Below are 22,711 nucleotides of genomic sequence, written 5' to 3'. Positions count from 1 at the left end.
CTATAACTACTGACCACATCTGGAGTACTGCATGTAGTTTTGGTCTCCTTATTTAAGGAGGGATATACTTGCATTGGAGGCAGTTCAGAGAAGGTTCACTAGGTTGATTCCTGAGATGAAGGGGTTGTCTTATGAAGAAAGGTTGAGCAGGTTGAGCCTATACTCATTGGAGTTTAGAAGAATGAGAGGTGATCTTATTGAAACACACAAGTTTCTGAGGGGGCTTGACAGGGTAGATGCAGGGAGGATGTTTCCCCTCATGGGGGAATCTAGAACTAGGGGGCATAGTTTCAGAATAAGGGGTCACCCATTTAAGACAGAGATGAGGAGGAATTTCTTCTTTCAGAGGGTCGTGAATCTTTGGAATTCTCTACCCCACAGAGCTGTGGAGGCGGAGTCACTGAATATATTCAAGGCAGAGACAGATAGATATTTGAACTACAGTGGAGTCAAGGGTAATGGGGAGCGGGCGGGAAAGTGGAGTTGGGGCCAAGATCAGATCAGCCATGATCTTATTGAATGGCGGAGCAGGCGCGAGGGGCCAAATGGCCTACTCCTGCTCCTATTTCATATGTTCTAAAAGTTTCTATCAAGTTTCATTTTTGCTTGTTAATTAATGTCAGTTTCCTTGCTTGATGCTTCTATTGATTTGACAGGTGTTGAGTCATCCTCAGGCTCCAGTTGATGTTGGCTCCTGCTTTTGAAACTTACTTGGAATGTCACAGATCCCTCTCAGTGCCTGAAACCTATAGCACATCCCTACCCTATCTTGTGGCACCTGGCAAGTGTGAAGCCTAATTTAAACTTAGCAGAGGGCTCCATAAGACCATTTTGTTCACTGTAACTTACTCCAATGATAAGGTTGCCTAAATTCTCCAAGTGCAAGTACGAATACAGCAGTGTCGTGGTTGTGTTATTGGACTAGTAATCCAGAGGCCTGGTCTAATAATCCAGAGAACATCAGTTCAAATCCAACCATGGCAGTTTGACAGTTTGCATTTGGGATTTTTTTTTAAAAACTGAAAATAAGTAAATGTGACCATGAAGCTGTCAGATTGTCATAAAAACCCAACTGGTTCATTAATGTCCTTTAGGTGAACAAACCTGAAATCCTTACCCAGTCTGACCTGTATGTAACTCCAGTCCCACACCACTTTTAACTGCCCTCTGAAGTGATCCAGCAAGCCATTTAGTATCGATTGCAGTGATTCAAGAAGGCTCACCACTACTGTCTCCGGGCAAAAGGGGATGGGCAATAAATGCCGGCCTTTCCAGCAATGCCCACTTCCCGAGAATTATTATTTTATTTTTTTTAAAAGGAAGACCTTGCATGTTATTGTTATCTCCAGCTCAAGGTCAGATGGGAAAAAATGTATATAGGGAATCCCCTCGAACATTCCAGGAAAGAGACGACAGTCAAGTAACATTCTACAATAATTTGCATGGCTACGGAAAAGGTATGGGGATCCTCGGAGTGTCTCAGTTTCACCAAAGTTGGGTCACAAGCCTGCTCAACCATGTGGTTCTGCATGCCGGCCACTGGTTCCACGCTGGTAGTCAGTGTTTTAAGACCCTGATGCAATCTGAAGCAATTGTCTCGGGTTATGTGGTACTATTGAATGAGGTATGCTGATTTGTCCAGCTTAACTTGGTTCAACACAGCTCCTACTCAACTAAAAAAAATTTGAGTTTAGGTTCCACACATAAAAGAAAGTTTCAAGGTGTGAACAACATCTTCAGGGTGGGTTTTCACTCCAACCCTAAAATTATGATATTTCACTTGACAAGCATGTTATTGCAGTTAAATTTTATTTGAGATCTGCAGGTAAAGTGATTCCGTAGACTTATTGAGACTGAAATGGCAGAGTCTGGACTATACCAGTTTGCGTAAAGGTTAAAGAAGTCATTATTAAATTTAATCAAGTGATGTGGGTGTCACTGCGAAGGCCGGCGTTTATTGCCCACCTCCAGTTGCCCTGAAGCCTTTTCTGATAGTTCCTAAAACAAACCACCCATGTATCCCATTTTAACTTGGGTTTCTTCTCAATTAGATTTCTGTTTTAATGTCATTCTTCAGCATACACTCTCTTTCTCCCCCACCCCATTCCCCATCTCTTTCAAAGAACAGTGCATATCATTTTTGTCTCTTTTTCCTTGTCCATTACTGCCATGTCATTACATCAGTTAACAACTGGACTTCTCCAAGATGCAGTCTTTCAAGTAGTGTTGACTGGGAACTTGTTTCTGGCTGTCTATTTCATGGGTGCCCACTTTTTCTGAGACATGAGAGAATTAACACCTATATATGATACATCATAATAGACTTGTTAGCAAAATTAAAGCCCACAGGATTAAAAGGACACTGGTGGTGTGGATACGAAATTGGCTCAGGGACAGAAAGCAAAGTGTAGTGGTGAATGGTTGTTTTTCTGACTGGAGGGAAGTATACAGTGGTATTCCCCAGGGGTCAGTATTCGGACCACTCCTCTTTCTGATATATATTAATCAACTGGACTTTGGTATACAGGGCACCATTTCAAAGTTTGCAGATCACACAAAACTCAGAAATGTAGTAAACAATAAGGATAGTAACAGACTTCAGGAGGACATGGGCAGACACACGGCAAATGAAATTTAATGCAGAGAAGTGTGAAGTGATGCATTTTGGTAGGAAGAATGAGGAGAGGCAATATAAACTAAATGGTACAATTTTAAAGTGGATGCAAGAACAGAAGGACCTCTGTGTGTATGTACACAAATCTTTGAAGGTGGCAGGGCAAGTTGAGAAGGCTTTTTAAAAAAAAAAAAAAAAAGCATATGGGATCCTTGGCTTTATAAATTGAGGCATAGAATACAAAAGCCAGGACGTTGTGCTAAACCTTTATAAAACACTGGTCAGGCCTCAACTGTAGTATTGTGTTCAATTCTGGGCGCCACGTTTTGGGAAGGATGTCGAGGCCTTAAAGAGGGTGGAGAAGAGATTTACTGGAATGGTACCAGGGATGTGGGACTTAAGTTATCTGGAGAAGCTGGGGTTGTTCTCCTTGGAGTAGAGAAGGTTAAGAGGAGATTTGATAGAGGTGTTCAAAATTATGAACAGTTTTGATGGAGTAAATAAGGAGAAACAGTTTCCAGTGGCAGAACGGTAGGTACACATAAGGTGACTGGCAAAACAACCAGAGGTTACATGAGGAAAATATTTTTTATGCAGCGAGTTGTTGTGATCTGAAATGCACTGCCTGAAAAGGTGGTGGAAGCAGATTCAATAGTAACTTTCAAAAGGGAATGGGATAAATACTTGAAGGGAAAAAATTAGTGATATGGGGAAAGAGCAGGGCAGTGGGACTAACTGGATAGTTCTGCCAAAGAGCTGACACAGGCACAATGGCCCAAATGGCCTCCTTCTGTGCTATGTTATGCTATGATTCTACGATAAATCTATATTTAAAAAAGTGTTTATCATGTGCATTTTGTTCATCATACCGTGGACATCAAGGCTGTCTATATGCAAATTACTGTATCACACTTGCAAATTTTGGCTCAATTTAACAGCAGAGACAGCATACCAATCTGCAAGAAACAAACGCGAATGAAAACTGCCGATCACGAAGTTCCAAAAACTACAAAGCAAAAATGAGCAGTCAGTAACAACTATCAATTTAAAAAGAGGTGTACAAATCAAATCAATTAAATTTTGATGATTGAAAATCCTTCTGGCAGCCATCTTTAGTTGTCCGCTAAGCTGGAAATAAGATTTGTTACATAATAAAGACAAAAAAAAACAACTTAGAAGAAACTGATTAAAAGTATTTATACAATAATGTTGCAAATGCCAGTAAGTGCCTTTTTTCAGAGGCCTGTGCCTATGCGTGAAACCCGAGCCTCTAGTTTGCGGGTAACAGCAACAGGCAGCTGCCATCATACACCTGTGCCGACAAGTTCCAGAAATGTTTGTTTGATTGCAAGACTGTCCATTGAAAGAGCATACCAGGACTTGCTGTTTGTAAGCCCCCACAGCTCCTACACACCTTTGTATTAATGGAATTTACTGCACATAAAAATGGGGTTCTGGGATTTCTGTAAAGGGGATGTTCAGTTATTGTGCCTCTCCCACCCTTTTACTCTAGATACAAAGTCTATATTTCAGGTAATCTCATGTGAGTTTTCAGCTCGTTATAACCTCAAAAGTATCTTAATTGGCACTGAGATTGAGAGGTTTATGCTAACATTTTCTAAACAGTAAACATAAAATCTGTTCCAGCAAAAAAGTTGTTAAACTTACGTAGAACCTTGGTTATACCACACAGAGTACTATGCAATCTGGTCTCCATATTACAGAAAGGATATAGAGGTACTGGAGAAGGTGCAAAAAAGATTCACAAGTATAAGAACATAAGAAATAGGAGCAGGAGTAGGCCATTTGGCCCCTGAAAACTGCTCCGCCATTCAATAAGATCATGGCTGATCTGATCTTGGCCTCAACTCCACTTCCCCACCCGTTCTCCATAACCCTTAATTCCCTTATCGTTATCGGTATGATACCAGAATTGAAAGGTACTTATAACTATCGAGAAAGACTGAACAGGCTGGGGCTCTTTTCTCGAGAGAAGAAAAGGCTGAGGGGTGACCGAATAGCGGTCTTAAAAAAATATGAAGGGGGTTTGATTGGGTAGATGTAGAGAAGATGTTTCCAGTTGTGGGGGAGTCCAAAACTAGGCGTCATAAGTATAAGATATCACTAATAAATTCAATAGGGCATTCAGAAGAAACCTCTTTACCCAGAGTGGTGAGAATGTGGAACTTGTTACCGCATGAAATAGTTGAGACTAATAGCATAGATGCATTTAAAAGGAAGCTAGATACGTACATGAGGGACAAAGGAATGGAAGGGTATGTTGATGGATTAGATGAAGTCTAGTGGGAGGAGGCTCATGTCGAGCATATATCCCGGTGTTATAAATCTTATCATTCATCAAGAAACTACTCGTGAAATAACGCTGGACGGCCAGCTGGTGGCGCCGTCCAAGGAGTATAAATACTCGGGCGTGGGCCCAGCTTGCCAGGGACACTTTGTAAGACAAGGAACTAGTGAAGTACAACTAGACCTCCATGTTCTGAAACAAGTTGATTAAAGCCTTGCTTTATGCTCAAACCAAGTGCGTAGTGAGTTTTGTTACGTCAATTTAATCAACTTGATATCGACTCCACACTTTGGGTGATTCGGGAACAGCCAGCTACGACTCGAACCGTAGAAGGGAACTCAGACAAGTAATCGATCCATCATGGAGAAACTACTCAGACCCGCCCGTCTCGACCTGGACCCGAATTCAGTTACAGCCACTAAGGTATGGAAACACTGGTATCGTACCTTTAGCAACTTCCTTGAGGAGTGTGGTGAGAATGTTCCTAACAAGTTACGAATGCTTGCTAATTATGTATCCCCTCATGTGTTTGATTATATCGAAGACTGTGTAGACTATGACGCCGCTATCCAAATACTACAGCAGCTATATGTCAAGTCCCCAAATGAAATTTTTGCTCGGCATCTACTGGCCAAACTCGACAACAACCCGGGGAATCACTTGACGAATTCCTTCAGAAACTTTGCAGGCTCAGCAAGGATTGTAATCTTAAAGCTGTTACAGCTGAGCAGTACCAGGAGGAGTTAATTCGTGATTCCTTTATTAATGGGATTGCGTCTCCTCATACATCAGCGTCTGTTGGAGAATAAAACCCTCAAGTTACAGGCTGCCTATGACCAGGCATGTTCTCTGGACTTAGCAAAGAGGAATGCAGACACCTATCTTTCACCATGTGCACGGGCTGCTGCTATCACTTTTAGTGACTCTTTCGATAGGCCTCGGGCGGAAGCCCTCACGGATGACGACTCCAACCTGGCTGCTGACAACCCTACCCGAGAAACCTACACTGATGACGACCCCACCCGAGCGGCATCTTGGCAATCTGGAAGGAAGTGTTTCTTCTGTGGAGGTGCATTCCATTATAGGAAATTTTGTCCTCGTAACGCGACCTGCAATCATTGCAGCAAGAAAGGTCACTTTTCTAACGTATGCCAGTCAAGAGCCGCTGTTCGTAAGAAAGGCCACTTTTCTAAGGTATACCAGTCGAGAGCTCCTGTTAGTTTTGCAGCTACTATCTATAAAACTGCTCCTCCCCCAAGAGCCACTACTAAGGTTACAGCTGCAATCTATAAAACTGCTCCTCCCCCAAGAACCACTACTAAGGTTACAGCTATCAAGGATAAAAGTGCCCCTCCTCCCATCACAGCTGTTTTTCCCCAAAGTCTGTCCCATGTAGCCACGAAGGTTTTGGTAAATGGACACATTTTGAGTGCACTAATCAACTCATGCAGCTCTGACAGCTTCATTAGTGAGCAGGCTGTCAGTAAGTTAAAACTGCGTATTTACTCCTCGGACAGGGAAATTGGAATGGCTCTGATGACACTGACCACCAATTCTTCCGGCTTTTGTCGACCTTATTCTCAATGGCCGCACTTATTTCTCCACCCAGCTCGGGGTGCTCAAGAACCTATGCAGTGATGTGCTCCTGGGACAGGATTTCCAGAAACAACACAAAAGACTCACTTTTGAGTTTGGAGGGTCAAAGCTGGAGCTTACTATTTCCAAAGTACTGTTTTGTGCGCTTTCGGCGGCTTCGCTCGACGAGCCCTCCTTGTTTGCCAATCTTTCCCCCCGATGTAAGCCCATAGTCACTAAATCACGACGTTTCAGCCAAGATGATCGATCCTTTATCGAGACAGAAATCTCTCGCCTTCCAGCTGACGGTATCATTGAGCCATGTTCATCTTCCTGGTGGGCTCAAGTCGTCGTTGTTAAAAATCCTCTGAAGCAACACAAGAAACGTCTTTGCATTGATTACTCGCAAACTATTAACCAGTATACCGACCTGGATGCCTACCCACTACCATGCATCGATGACATGGTCAATAACCTTGCCAACTACAAGGTATTTTCAACTTTTGATTTCAAGAGCGCATATCATCAAGTGACGTTAAAGGACGCTGACAAAAAGTATACAGCCTTTGAGGCCAATGGTCGGCTTTACCAGTTTTGTCGCCTTCCATTTGGGGTCACCAATGGGGTGGCCGTCTTTCAACGGGCAATGGATAGCCTAGTCAAACAGGAGAACTTAACGGACACTTTTCCATATCTGGATAATATCACCATTGCTGGTCATGACCAGAAGGAGCATGATGCCAACCTCCAGAAATTTTTTGACGTTCTCCGTCGTCGCAACTTAACCTTAAATGAGTCCAAATCTGTGAAATCAGTACCATCAGTCAACATCCTTGGCTACTGGGTGGGCAACGGTGTCATCAAACCGGATCCGGAGCGACTTCGTCCGCTTCAGGAGCTCCCTCCCCCACGAATCTCGGCTCTCTTCGTCGGGCACTCGGCATATTCGCCTATTATGGGAAGTGGATACCCCACTTCTCCGACAAGATCCAGCCCCTGCTTCACGCGAAGTCATTTCCATTAGAGGCAACGGCTAGTTCAGCTTTCAACCTCCAAGCGACAACTGGAAAAAGCCACGCTTCGTTCCATTGATGAAAATCTTCCTTTCGTGGTCGAGTGCGATGCATCGGATGTGGCAATCTCTGCTACCTTGAATCAAGGTAGTCGACCCGTTGCATATCTGTCCAGAACGTTGCAGGGTAGCGAGCTCCATTATCCTCCTGTCGAGAAGGAGGCTACGGCCATCATCGAAGCGGTATGTAAATGGAGTCATTTTCTCGCTCGTCACCATTTCACACTTATAACTGATCAGTGCTCCGTGGCCTTTATGCTGGATAACCGGAAATGCACTAAGATCAAGAATAACAAAATACAACTCTGGAGGATGGAATTGGCCGCCTTTGGATACACCATACATTATCGACCCAGCAAAGAGAATGTGGCCCCGGATACCCTCACGCGGGCATTCTGCTCTTCTATGTCAACTTCGACTCTGGCGGATCTTCATACTGACTTATGCCATCCTGGTGTTACCTGTATGTTGCACTTTGTGCGATCTAAAAATCTCCCATTTTCTATGGAAGATGTGAAAAGAACGTGCTCCTCCTGTAGAATTTGTGCGGAATTAAAACCGCAATTCTTCCGTCCATCGGATGGCTCGCTCATACACACTATGCAGCGACTCAGCATTGACTTTAAAGGGCCATTGCCTTCCTCAACGTGAAACACCTACTTACTGACTGGTGGACGAATATTCACGCTTTCCCCTGTCCCAATATGCTTACTTCCACAGTGATCAAATGCCTTGATCAAGTCTTTTCCCTTTGCGGTACGGCCAATTTCATCCACTCTGATCAGGGTCCCCCCTTCATGTCAAGCGAACTCAAAAGTTATCTTTCCCAACGGGGAATCGCCACAAGTAAAACGACACCGTACCATCCCATCGGTAATGGACAGGTTGAGAGATACAACGCTATCATTTGGAACGCTGTTCGTCTTGCGCTGAGGTCACGCAACTTACCGGACCAGCAGTGGGAAACTATGCTCCCTGACGTGTTGCATTCCATCAGGTCTCTCCTTTCTACGTCTACCAATGTCACACCTCGCGAGCGATTCTTCAGCTCCCAGCGTCGTTCCACCAATGGGACGTCTCTACCATCATGGTTGGCAGCTCCCGGCCCCGTGCTGTTCCGAAGATTCGTCGATCATCTAAAAATTATCCTCTCATCGACGAGATAGAACTCACTGACGTCAACCCCACGTAACCCCGTGGCCGGGAGTCCACCGTTTCGCTCCAGGACCTGGCTCCCTGTCCGGCCGGTTCCAAGGACCCAACCGATAGAGGGACCCATGGCGATGATGCCCTACCTGGGACATCGAGAGATCTGCCAGTTGCCCCACCGGATCCACTCGGGGAGCCGAGCGCTCCCCGTGGGATGGCCACCCGAGACCAGGACGCCGGTCAATCTCCGGCTATCCAACAGGATGAAGCCAGTTCTGCACCTGTGGGGACCCGCACCCGGAGTCACAATCTCCCCAGCCTCCCTCGGGTCGATCAGTGCAACACGGGCCCTGTCGATCCACCGGTACGGATCAAGCGGCCCAGGGACCAAGACACAGTCCGGGGAGACGTGCCTTCTAGCCATAAACAAAAATCTAAAAGACTGCGGCTATTCGTGGTCCGCCTAATCCGCTAAGAGGAAGTTGTTGGACTTCCAAATCTTTTAGGCAGGAAGAATGTTATAAATCTCATCATTCATCAAGAAACTACTCGTGAAATAACACTGGACGGCCAGCTGGTGGCGCCGTCCAAGGAGTATAAATACTCGGGCGTGGGCCCACCTTCCCAGGGATATTTTGTAAGACGAGGAACTAGTGAAGTACAATTAGACCTCCATGTTCTGAAACAAGTTGATTAAAGCCTTGCTTTATGCTCAAACCAAGTGCGTAGTGAGTTTTATTACGTCACCCGGCATAGACCAGTTGAGCCGAATGGCCTGTTTCTGTGCTGTAAGTTCTATGTAATTAATCTTTGTAAATGCATATTCTTTTCTTCGTGCAGTCTTTCAGTAGTCTGACCTGTCTTTCTCTGCCAGATTGATAAGTGACTGCTATTCGTACACATAACTGAGCAACTCACACAGCATGTGTGTATTTAAATGTTACCTGGTTTCTCCCTCAAACCTTGGAGACAACCAACTAAACTTTGCATTATATGTACAGTAAACTCTTTCTTATCCGGCATCTACAGGACCAGGATGGTGCCGGTTGATGAAAAATTCTGGATAACAGAGAGGTAGGCCATTTTTAACACAAACAAAAATAAAAACCACTGACTAACTCGGCCACCACGGGAGACTCTGACTCAGCAAAACGAGTGCTGGATGGGTTCGGCAAGATTACCGGTTATCTATTTTGCCGGTTATTAAAGTATTCCGGATGATTAAGTGCCGTTTAAACAAGAGTTTACTGTATATAGTTAGACTGGAAACATGATTGACTGCAGCTGGTTTTCAAACTCTGTCTTGTGACTGAATTAAAGGGACAGCTATGAATCCAAGACTAAACAAAATGGTTCTTTTTTGTCACAGAGCATTGCATGAAAAGCAGCAAAAGAGATTGGTTTGACCACTGTTGGACTATTATGTGCATTTCCAGGCAATGCATTACAGGAAGCATATTACTACAATGGAAAATATACAGTGAAAATTCATTAAAATTGTACCAGAAATGAGAGGTTGTGATTGTCAAGAAAGGTGCTGAAATTTGGTGCATTTTCAGTGGAAAAAAGAAGCTTAAGTGGGGATTTCATAGAGGTTTATAAAATTATTCAAATTTTTGAGAGGGTAAATAGTAATTGTTTCCATATTCATTGAATCCATAATGGTGGACATAGACTTAGAACAAAGGGGAAATTTACAAGATTTTTTTTTAGCGGTTATTAGAATATGGAATGCTTCATCAAAAGTGACTACTGAGGTGAGACTTTAATATCATTTGAAAGAGAATTGGATTAGTATTTAAAAATGGAATATATAAAAGGATATGGGGAAAGGGTGTGGAAATGGAACTAGAATTGATGGCTCCAATTAAAGAGCTAGCACTTGCACAGGCTTACATGATTGGCCTCCTTCTGTGCTGCAATTTCAATGATTCTGGCAAGATTTTGATTGTTAATTGGGAGATTTAATCTGCTAATTTTGATCGTGGTTTATATAGTAATCGGGTATCTGTAACAAACCTTCAGTTTCCTTTCGATGTAGTTCATTTCCACTCGATATGCACTACATACTATTCCTCAAATGAGAGGTCACTTGTTGCAAGACCTTTCTAGTGGCAATTTTAAGCAGATTTTCCTTTGCTGAAAGGAAAAAAAGCACCTGAATGAGGTCACAAAATGTACCTTCTGTATAATCGAGCGAAACATGTGCTTCTGGTCCAGTGCGTCATTGTATAAATGCATTCTTGTGTTGCCCCTTTTAAGCCTTGTATAATATTGATTTTTTTAACAGCCACCCTTATAGCAGAAGACCACCATACCAAAGTCACGGAAGAAGCTAAGCTATTGAAAGGTTTGTAATGTTCAATATATTTCATGTGTTTCAACTATGACAGGGCAATCAAGACGGCTGTTGTAAGTTACTGACATAGCTAAATTTTTTTCTTTGTAATTTTGTTTTGTGGTTTGAGTTTTTTCTTAATTTTAATGAGAATGTGAATTTCACAGAAATTGGTAGCAATAATTTTTAAAATCAGTTATTTTGCATTCATTACAAATATAGCACATCAGACAGTAAATCACAAGATAGTTGTGGATGAGAAAGACAATTAAACTCCTGTTAATTCATCTATCCAGAAAGATCCTAAAGTTCCCCCCATTTCATCATCTAATTGTTTCTTAAAATATTCCAGGTATTTGCCTCCATCAATCATCCAGAAAGTTTGTTTGTACGTCGATCACTGTTTTGTGTGAAAATGGCTTTGCTGACATCATTCCTAAGTTTACCTTTTTCTAGTTTGAACCTATATCCCCTTGTCTTACTTTAAATTAAAATTGCAAAAGTAGTATTCTGGAATTACCATTTCTATTCCCTCGACGTCTTATACTTCAATAAGATCACATCGCAGACACTTCCTTTCAAGGCTGAAAACCCCAAATTTCTCCAATCATTCCTCATAACTCGGACCTCATAACTCGGACCTTTAACATTAGGGATCAGCCTTGTGCTTTTTCTCTGCACTTCTTCTAGCACTTGAATGTGTCTCTCGTTTGTCGGAGACTGGAATTTTCACAGTAGTTAAAGTGCAGTCTGCTCAGTGGAAGATAAACTATTGCTGGAAATGTTCTGGCTACAGTTGGATGGGTCAGAGTAGAACCAAATGAGGGCAATCCCACTGAGCTGGATAAAGGAGGCAAGGTGTTAGAGGAGAATGGTGTGATCGACCATATGGTCTACAGAGAGGTCAAGGAAGAATAATGCATCATGGTCACAGACACAGAGGAGGTCATTTGTGACTGGTTAGGACTGTTTCAGTTTGTGACTTTGGTTAGGACTGTTTCAGTTTGTGACTTTGGTTAGGACTGTTTCAGTTTTGTGGCAGGGACGCAAATTTGATGGGATTCAAGCATGGAGTTGGAAAGGTGAGCATGGATTTGGGAGGAGGCAACACTTTCAACATGTCTTGGAGGTGAAGCACTAGTTTTCAAGGACAGTAGGATCGAGGGTGAGTTTTTTAATGAGCGTGTGATGATGGCAGTTTTGAAAGGGAGGGAGAGAGTACCTGAGGAAAGGGAACCACTTACAATGTCAGCTAGCATTGGGGCCAGGAAGGGAAGCTAGACAGTCAACAATTTAGTGGGAATGGGGTCAAGGGGATAAGATATCCTCAGAGTGCATGAGGGGAGATATGGAAGAAACCAGGGAAAGACGTGGGGTCATGGCTAGGGCAGGGGTGAGCCTGGGAGGAGGTTTGACTTGGTAGGGAAGGGGAGAGCAGCTGAACAGATGGCCTAAATCATAGTGACAAAGAAGTCCACGAGCTCCAAGCATGTAGTTGAAGCTGGGGGGTGGGGCAAGGCAGAGATATTTTAAGAGATGGTTGGTAGTGGAGAAAAAAGCCGGGGCGTTATCTTTGCTCTGCAGGATAATCATGGCATGGTGGGTGGTTTTGGCAGAAGGGAGTGAGGCCCAATAGCACTTGATGTGATGCAGCTAGTTTAAGCTGTTAAGATAAAAATTCTTTGCTCAACGGTTCAGGGTTTTTTCATGTTGCTTTGGGGGATTGATGTTTGTGCCAGGGCTGGTGGGCGATGTTGATGGCACTTTTTGACACAGCACTCTAAAAGTGCAGGGGAACATTGTTATTGCAAGTTATGAAAACCAGTACATTAGTTTGCATTGTCAGGGGACCATCCTATCAAAGGTCAATATAAGCACTAGACCGTAACAGGATGAGAGAAAAATGTAATTGTGTGTATATTTACATTTTTGAAATTCACATGAGAGTCACGAATGTTTGCCAGTTAGATCTTTTTTCAGAAATGTTAGAATTTTACATATAATGGGCTAAATTAATACAAGTTCGTTTAAACTCCTCCACATTCTCCCGCCAACTCCCCTAACCCCCGAACGGCTTTATAACTTACACCCAGTAAACAATTTTTAACTTGACTATTTACCTTGACTGGAGTTCAACGTTTGGGTTGAGATATGCTAAGAACCGTGTAATGAAATGCAGAATTCTAGATTTTCATATCTTCTGTGATGATTTGTATCCTGTGTTCAGAACCACTTAACACTACCAATGGTTCCGGGATCAATATTTGTATTGCAGAATTTCAGGAATTGGTACATAGCACATAAAAATTTGAAGAGTTGCTGCAAAAAATTAAAATTGGAATTCTCTTTTAAAAGATATGAAAGTAATGATTGAGGAAATGTTTTAGGGAAATCGTCATTGTGTCAAATAAAATGTACTAATTATGTTCAGGGATAAAATCACGATTATCTTTCCCCTGCAGTCCATTAAGCATTGTATATAAATATCAAGTATTAGAGAATTATTTGTAGTTGAACTATAAATGCAAATAGAATTAGGGAAATCTATGAAATCTCTTCTTTGTCTTTGTAATCTATATAATCATATAGAATCTTGGAATGATACAACACAGAAGGAGGACATTCAACCCATCGTGCTTGTGCCGGCTCTTTGACACAGCCATCCAGTTAGTCCTACTCCCCTGTGCTTTCCTGATATCCCTGCAATTTTTTTCCCTTCAAGTATTTATGCAATTCCCTTGTGAAAGTTACTATTGAATTACCTTCCACCACCCTTTCAGGCAGTGCATTCCAGATCACAACAAATCGCTGTGTAAAAACTGTCCTCCTCTCACCTCTGGTTCTTTTGCTTATCGCCTTAAATCTGTGTCCTCTTGTCTTTTTTATATTCGTTCCAGGATGTGGGCATTGTTGGCAATACCAGCATTTATTGCCCATCCCTAATTGCCCTTGAGAAGGTGGTGGTGAGCCGCCTTCTTGAACTGCTGCAGCCCATGTGGTGAAGGTACTCCCACAGTGCTGTTAGGGAGGGAGTTCCAGGATTTTGACCCAGCGACGATGAAGGAACGGCAATATATTTCCAAGTCAGGATGGTGTGTAACTTGGAGGGGAACTTGCAGGTGATGGTGTTCCCATGCGCTTGCTGCCCTTGTCCTTCTAGGTGGTAGAGGTTGCAGGTTTGGGAGGTGCTGCCGAACAAGCCTTGGCGAGTTGCTGCAGTGCATCTTATAGATGGTAGACACTAGCCACGGTGCGCCGGTGGTGGAGGGAGTGAATGTTGAAGGGGGTGGATGGGTTGCCAGTCAAGTGGGCTGCTTTGCCCTGGATGGTGTCGAGCTTCTTGAGTGTTGTTGGAGCTGCACTCATCCAGGCAAGTGTAGAATATTCCATCACACTCCTGACTTGTGCCTTGTAGATGGTGGAAAGGCTTTGGGGAGTCAGGAGTTGAGACACTCACTGCAGAATACCCAGCCTCTGGCCTGCTCTTGTTGCCACAGTATTTATGTGGCTAGTCCAGTTAAGTTTCTGGTCAATGGTGACCGCCCCCCCCCCCCCCCCCTAGGATGTTGATGGTGTGGGATTCGGCGATGGCAATGCTATTGAATGTCATGGGGAGGCGGTTAGACTCTCGCTTGTTGGAGATAGTCATTGCTTGGCACTCGTGTGGCATGGATATTACTTGCCATTTATCAGCCCAAGCCTGAATGTCATCAGGTGTTGCTGCATGCGGGCATGGACTGCTTCATTATCTGAGGAGTTGCGAATGGCACTGAACACTGCAATCATCAACGAACATCCCCACTTCTGACCTTATGATGGAGGGAAGGTCATTAATGAAGCAGCTGAAGATGGTTGGGCCTAGGACACTGCCCTGAACCTTCTCTGCTCTGAGGAGCACAACCCCAGTCTCTCCACATAACTGAAGTCCCTTATCCCTGGTACCATTCCAGTAAATCTCTTCTTCACCCTCTCTAAGGTCTTGACATCCTTCATAAAGTGTTGAACACAATACTCCAGCTGGGGCCCAACCAGTGTTTTATAAAGGTTTAGCATAACTTCCTTGCTTTTGTAATGTATTCCTCTATTAATAAAGCCAAGGATCCCATAAGCTATTTTTAAACAGCTTTCTCAACTTGCCCTGTCACCTTCAAAGATTTGTGTACACACACACCCTGAGGTGTCTCTGTTCCTGCACCCTCTTTAAAATTATACCATTTCATTTATATTGCCTCTCCTCATTCTTCCTACCAAAATGCATCACTTCATACTTCTCTGCGTTAAATTTCATCTGCCATGTGTCTGCCCATTTCACCAATCAGTCTATGTCCTCCTGAAGCCTGTTACTATCTTCCTCATTGTTTACTACATTTGAGTTTTGTATCATCTGCACACTTTGAAATGATACCCAAGTTCAGGTCATTAGTATATACCAAAAAGAGCAGTGGTCCTAATACCGACCCTGGGGAACACCACTACATACATCCCTCCAGTCTGAAAAACATCCATTCACCGCTACTCTTTGCTTTCTGTCCCTGTAGCCAATTCCGTATCCACGCAGCTACTGTCCCTTTAATTTTGCTTACAAGTCTATTATGTGGTACCTTGTCATATGTCTTTTGAAAGCCATCTCGTGAAGTGGTGCGCCGATAACAACCTGGCCCTTAACATCAAGAAAACCAAAGAAATCATTGTGGACTTCAGGAAGTCTAAAGGCGGAAGTCACACCCCCATCCACATCAATGGGGCTGTGGTGGAAAGGGTGGACAGCTTTAAGTTCCTCAGAGTCCACATCACGGAAGACCTCTCCTGGTCCCTCAATACCTCCTCTCTGGTGAAGGCCCAGCAGCGCCTATATTTCCTAAGGAGGCTGAAGGGATGTAACCTGTCACCCCTGATCCTCTCTAACTTTTACCGCTGCACAATAGAGAGCATCCTGACAAACTGTATCACAGTATGGTATGGCAGCTGTAGCTACTATGACCGGAAAGCCCTGCAGCGGGTAGTCAAAACTGCCCAACGCATTACCGGCACCCGGCTACCGACCACAGAGCACATATACCAGAAACGCTGTTTACGGAGGTCACGGACCATCATCAAAGACCCTACCCACCCCAGCCACAGTCTGTTCGCCCTCCTGCCATCTGGGAGACGCTACAGATGCATTCGCACCCGTACGACCAGATTTAGGAACAGCTTCTTTCCCAGGGCTGTCATCCTACTGAACTCCACAAATAAACTCTAAAGCCTGCACATCTGCCAATGCACTTTATTATGGTTATGTTTATGTTAATGTATTACAAGCCAAATGTATGTTGAATGTTTAAATGTCTTAATCTAAATGTACACTCTCGGGAGCCGCAAGCCTACATTTCGTTGTACTGCACTTGTGCACTAACGATATCAATAAAAGTTGATTTGATTTGATATACACAACATCAACCACACTACCCTCCTCAACCATTTCCATTACTTCATCAAAGAACTCAATCACTTTAGTCAAGCATGAATTGTCTTTAACTAATCCATGCTGACTTTTATTTATCATTTACATATTTCGTTTCTGCAGAATTTGTTAAAATTGCAGACTAACTGTATGTTTCTGGCCCTTGTTTGAAAATGTGGTTGTGTGAAATAATGCAGATTACCAGTACTCTTTCTGGCTTAAATTTAAATATACTGAGATTATTGTGATGAATGATTCACTTTTACTTCCTTTCCTTTTTAGGATAATATGAGAACAATTGACAGTTAAAAATGCTGAATGATCGTATCACTACTCCGATCACGGCTTGTAATATTGCTATAAATTACACTGACAAACTTGGGAAGCATTTTAGGAATTACTATGGCTGCCACTTTGGGACTGCTTGTACTCATACACTTGAATGGATAGTTTGGAGATCAGTGAAAGCAAAAAACTGCACGCCTGAATTGTTGAAATGTTTGTTTGCAAGATACCAGGATCATATACCCTAATAACAGCAAAAGTGACATTAGATGCTAATGCAGTGTCTATTTATGGAATCGTGTGCAGTGTCTATCTATGAAGTAATTTGTTCCGTTTATTTTTTAAATCCACTGTGTCTGACGTGTGGCTTCTACATCTACAGCAGCTTACATTTATATAATAATGGCCCAGAAATTCGGGTCTCCACGGGTGAGTACGCACGGGGTACTCGCCCGTGGGCCCGATGGAAGTGCCGGTTTCCTGCATGCACTGCGCATGCGCGGGAAACCGGCACTTCCGTTCCTCTGAACGAAGAGGTTCAGAGGTCGAACGCGTACGCAGGGGAGGCTGCACGTGCGCATCAAACTTAGGTTTTTTTTACAGGTTTTCCCGGGAGGGTAAGCCTGCAGAATTTACACATTTAAAAAGCAGGCGTAAGGCCTTTTTACAAGGTAATTGGTGAATTAATTAAAATTAAAACCTTTTTTCCACAGGTTTATTATTTTTAAATACTTTAAAGCAAGGTAAGTTTATTTTTAGCCCCGTTAGAATATAAAATTATTTTTTTCAAAAATTTCAATTATTGTTTAAAATAGTTACAGGAAACTTTCGATTTACCGGCACCTAAATAACCGGAAATCTCGGTTAACCGGCAAAATTCAGGAGTAGGTTCAGGTAAGTTTTATTACTTGCCTTCCTCAATCTGTTGCTGTGCAAGGGTGTGGCTGCAGCTGTTGCTAAGCTACAGAGACGCTTGGAACTTGTGGCCATTGTTCTGAACCTGGCAACAGGGTTTGTTGCTAGATACGGAGCTGAGAGCTCCGTATCTTTTACTATAGCTTTCGGTTATCCAGAATTTTTGATGAACCGGCATCACGTCGGTCCCGTCAGTGCCGGATAAAAGTTTCCTGTATATCATGTAATTTATAGTTTATTTTAAAAATGTGATGTTTTGTTTTAATTTATTTGAAGGTTTAGTGCAATTTTGGGGCCGTAGTATTTATAAGTCTTGACAGCACTTCCTCTCAAGACTTATGAATGGAGCATTCCCTGCTCTGATTGGCTCCCCATGGCCCACGTGATCCCAGGGGACGCATCGAACTAACTGCGCCCTGGGATATGCAAGCACTGTGCGCCGGCAGCTGGACCAGGCCCCGGATCGGAATTCCACGGGGCCCTACAGCTAAACGGCCGGCGCGCAAGGTAAGTGCAGGTCGGGGGCTTACACCCACGGGAAGCCCCTGACCCGAATTTCTGGGCCAATGTCTTCAATGTAAAAAAAAAAAAAAAAAATTGAAAAGCATTTCATCGAGGTGAAAATGTGCACCAAGAAGTGGTGGGATATGGGGTTGGGGAGGTCATTGAAATCATGGTTGGAGGTCCATTTTATGGCACCTTGTGAAGAGGGAGAGGGATTTAGCCAGGCCGAACGGTTTAGAGGAAGTGTTCCAAAGTGCAAGGTGAGGCGAAGGAAGAGTGGAGAGAGTAGGGCTTGTGCTGGCACACAGGGATTGACGTTGCAGAGGTCAGGAGGAGAGAGGTAGTGCAGGATCTTGTAAATAAGGACAAAGCTTTTGAGTTGGATACATTGGGGGATGGGGAGCCAATGGAGGTTGGCGAGGGCAGAGGTAATAGGTGAGCTAGCCTTAGGATGATGGTGGTGGAGTTGTGGACAAGCTATAGTTTATACAGGGTTAAGTTTAGGAGGCCAGCAACAAGAGAATTGGTAATGTTGAGGAGGGATAATACACCACAATCACAGAGAATGTTGTTTGTGACTGATTTGGGCCGCATCAGTTTTGTGGCAGGGGTGGAAACCTGATTGGAGATATTCAGGAGTTGTGGGAGACATCAGCATGGATTTGGGAGTAAACAACATGTTCAGGACTTGGAGAGGAAAGGGAGTTTGGAGATGTTTGCTCATTTTGAATTGGGAGTAAAGGCTTTGGATGATTCTTCAATTGTTTATGATCTATAGGACTGGGAGTTTGAGTTCAGATTGCTCAACAGATTACATGAAAGCTTGATCTTTTAACCATCTTATGGATGATCTTTGACGATGATTTCTTATTGTATGCATGTGGCTTAACACATCAAGCCCAAGTAAACGGTCTCATTGTGAGACTGGAACCTGGTGTTCCATAATAAGTAGCCACCTTCACGCCTGTGGTTTCTATAGCAGTGCTAAAAAAAACTTATTTTTGTTAAGAAAGGCCCATGTGCTTTGTGCTGTTTTTATACCTCCTGTAGCATGTAATATGGAGATCCTTTACTCTTATTGAAAATACTGCTAAAATGGATTTTGGAATTTCACCGGAATTAAGGAGACAGTGTTTTTCCTCCTCGTTATTACTCATTTGTTCCAGCCAATGCCACGAACCATACCCTGGAGAAAATGAAGCAGGGTAGTTGATTCTTAGGCCTTGGGCAGAGCTACTCAGTGCCAGGGTGACTTGTCTACCATATTTGTCGCCATTGTCCAGAAACTTAACTGGACCAGCCACACACATACTGTGGCTACAAGAGCAGGTCAGAGGCTGGGTATTCTGCAGCAAGTGACTCATCTTCTGACTCCCCAAAGCCTTTCCACCACCTACAAGGCACAAGTCTGGAGTGTGATGGAATACTTTGCACTTGCCTGGATGAGTGCAGCTCCAACAACATTCAAGAAGCTCGCCACCATCCAGGGAAAAAACAACCCGCTTGATTGGCACCCCATTCACCAGCATAAACATTCACTCCCTCCACCACGGGCGCACCGTGTCTGCAGTGTGTACCATCTACAAGATGCACTGCAGCAACTTGCCAAGGCTTCTTCAACAGCACCTTCAAACCAGCGACCTCTACCACCTAGAAGGACAAGGACAGCAGGAGCGTGGGAACACCACCTTGGAAATATATCGCTGTTCCTTCACTGTCGCTGGGTCAAAACCCTGGAACTCCCTCCCTGACAGCGCTGTGGGAGTAACTTCACCGCAAGAAAGTGGCTCGCCACTACCTTCTCGAGGGCAATTGGAGATGGGCAGTAAATGCTGGCCTTGCCAGCAATGCTAACATCCCAAGAATAAATTCAAAAAAATTACTTGTCCTTTCATTCATCTCCTTCCCTGTAGAAAAGAGTCTCCACCTTTATGCTTGCTCTGGTTTGTGCAACCAAAGTCAGAAATAAAGTGTAGAGAATTCTGAGCTGTGACTTACACTGAAACCCACAGTTCTTGCTTCATGTCCTCATACCACCATACAATACAAATACATTCACCATTTATATATTAGCTGGGAGTTTATTCTGTGAACTAGACAAGAAAACTATTGCATGTAAAAACTTAATTTTGTGTAGTCATGTACTCATTCGGTGACTTCCGATCCACTAAGTCACTCCTGAGTTATCTCAATGCCAGAATGTCTGTTGCTATGGCTTTGTTTTAAAAAAATCAAATGATTGACTTGGATGCTTTAATCATGTGATAAGATCCGTTTTTGATAATAAAGCAGCAATTGGCAGTCATTAAGAGCCCAGTTTCCAAAGTGGACAGCAAGATTTAGAGGCTCGGGGAAAGGGTTATGTTTAGTCTACCACCGTAAGAAAGGTCAAAATATAGTACATTCAGAACTAATGTAATGAGAGATTGAGGAAAAATATGTAGAATAGGATGAAAGGAGTTGAAGTCAAGTATTAAACCCCTCTTTTAAAAATGCTTTTGTTATAAAGTTACTCCTGTTACCTGAATAGCTTTTTATTCATATAATAAATGCCATGTGCTGAAATATGAACAACAAAAAGTCAGCCCAGGAAGCTTGGCATTCACTGGAGTTATTGTTAGTCCTAATAAATGGTAAATTCTGACTTACAAAAAGCAGTTCGATGTTTATGAAAAGTCATGCAAAGAATTTTAGTAAATTAATTTAATATCTAATTTGAAGTTATGAAGACACTCAAGAAATGATGAAGCACTTTAAACTGAGCATTCTCTGTCTTTTATGGTCATTTATCAAAATGATGGTAAGAACAACTAGTTCTGCAGCATCAGCCAATTGGCAAGGAAACGACCTTATCTCCCCAAACAAAAGCACTGACTATTTTAGCCAGGCAGCTGTGCGCTTAGTTGAAGCTTCAGCTTGGTTATGTGACCATTTGTGGAATACAAGAGAAGCTGCCAACTTTTTGAGACGATTTGGGAGTGCCCATGTGTATTTTTTTAAAGGCAGTTGTTTTAATTTGAAATTATAGCTTTTGTTCCAATAATCTTACAAAAGGTTCAGTTTTAATTGTGTATATTCGGTTTAGCTACCGATTTATCAATTTGTAAAGAAAAACAAATGACTTGGCTTTCTGGGTTGAAGTTTAGTGTGCTACCCTCTGTTTATAGTGGACTCTTCTGTCTACTCAGAAAATCAACTGGAAGCAAAGGAATCTGATATGTCCGACACACTCAGCCCAAGTAAGGATCGGAGCAGCGACGACACTACAGGTAGTTTTGTATGATTATTGAATGAAAATATAGAGGTATATTTTACAAAAAGGCTGCTAAATTTTTTTTTAAATTATCTTAAATTAAATTTGCAAAATACACTTCTTTAATTACCTTGTATAATATTCTAATCAATTCTTGTAAAATTCTAGTGAACTGGTTTAGGTAACCCTATAATGAGAAAGCCACCTTATATTGGTTCTTTTATACAAGCATGCAAACTGGTTTGTGCACCAAAGTTTGAATTGAAATGAAAAATACCCTGATGTCATTGCTGCTGAAGTTTGGCTGTGTTGCTTTATCACTTCAGTGGAATTGTAGTGTTTTGTGCCTCATGTAACTTTCAAAATATGTCATGAGCCAACATTGTTAAATTTGGACAATGCTTGTTTTTTTTCATTTCATTTCCACCTGCTTTAAACTTCTGTTTATTTGAATTGTTGATACGGTTTGACAGTTGTCCTTTTCTGTTACAGAAAGTTTCTCCTTATCAACTACAGTACTTGAACCTCGAACCCTTTTTTGTTTCCTTCAAAATTTTGGAAAATATTCACTTTGTCGTGTAAAATGGCATTGCTTAATGCATATAGTCAATATTAAAATGTTTCCAATATTAAATGAGAACTAAAACTATTCAAGTTCTAACAAATTTTTGTTTTATCAAACAAAATTCCCTCTACTTTTGATCTTAAATCCGTTAAAAACAAAACTCTAAATAACTCAGGAAAAACTGTGACAAATCAGTATTACATACTTAATTCTTGAAAACATATTTGGCAAACTAACAGGATATAACTTTCAGAACCTTTAGAGCTGCTTAAAGTTTGTTGCTATGCAGCAGTTTTTTTTGGGGGGTGGGGGGGGGTCGTTGAAGAGATATTAATATTATCCTATATCTTCACCACCTATTCAATTACAGGTGGTTTTGCTGTTTTCTATCAGGAGGTTCTGCTGTTACTGTAAGAAATTATGTACCACTGCTATTGCTGCGTAAGTTTAAACTCATGTTTTTAAACCTAAAAACAGATTGCCAAATGGATGAACAGGAACTGAATGAATCTTTAACTAAAGTTTCATTATTAAAAGGTAAGGTTTTTGTTTTTCATTTTTCATATCTTCTTTTTTATTGCAGTGTTAAGTAGCAAGTACAGCTATGTAGTTTTTTTTTTATTCCAGAAAAAGCTTTTCGTTTTGAATACTTTTGTGGTTATCATTTAGTAAATCTTTGCTTACATTTCT

General features: G+C 42.4%; 1 protein-coding gene across 17 annotated transcripts in view; it reads left to right on the top strand.

Annotated features, from left to right (window-relative positions):
• Positions 1-22,711, top strand: part of slmapa (sarcolemma associated protein a) — a 222,540-nt gene that overhangs the window by 136,362 nt on the left and 63,467 nt on the right. For 7 of the 17 annotated variants that reach the window (XM_086001576.1, XM_086001573.1, XM_086001579.1 and 4 more), the window contains 3 exons: positions 11,009-11,068; positions 21,371-21,472; positions 22,499-22,558. In XM_086001576.1, the coding sequence (XP_085857702.1) occupies positions 11,009-11,068; positions 21,371-21,472; positions 22,499-22,558 (222 nt within the window). The remainder of the gene's footprint in view (positions 1-11,008; positions 11,069-21,370; positions 21,473-22,498; positions 22,559-22,711) is intronic. The other 10 variants (XM_086001588.1, XM_086001577.1, XM_086001583.1 and 7 more) reach the window with 2 other exon arrangements.

The sequence above is a fragment of the Somniosus microcephalus genome, chromosome 11 (genome assembly GCF_052327205.1).
Source record: "Somniosus microcephalus isolate GS21.2 chromosome 11, FLI_Smic_1.0, whole genome shotgun sequence".
NCBI classification, from domain to species: domain Eukaryota; kingdom Metazoa; phylum Chordata; class Chondrichthyes; order Squaliformes; family Somniosidae; genus Somniosus; species Somniosus microcephalus.
This window is presented reverse-complemented; position numbering and strand designations above follow the sequence as displayed.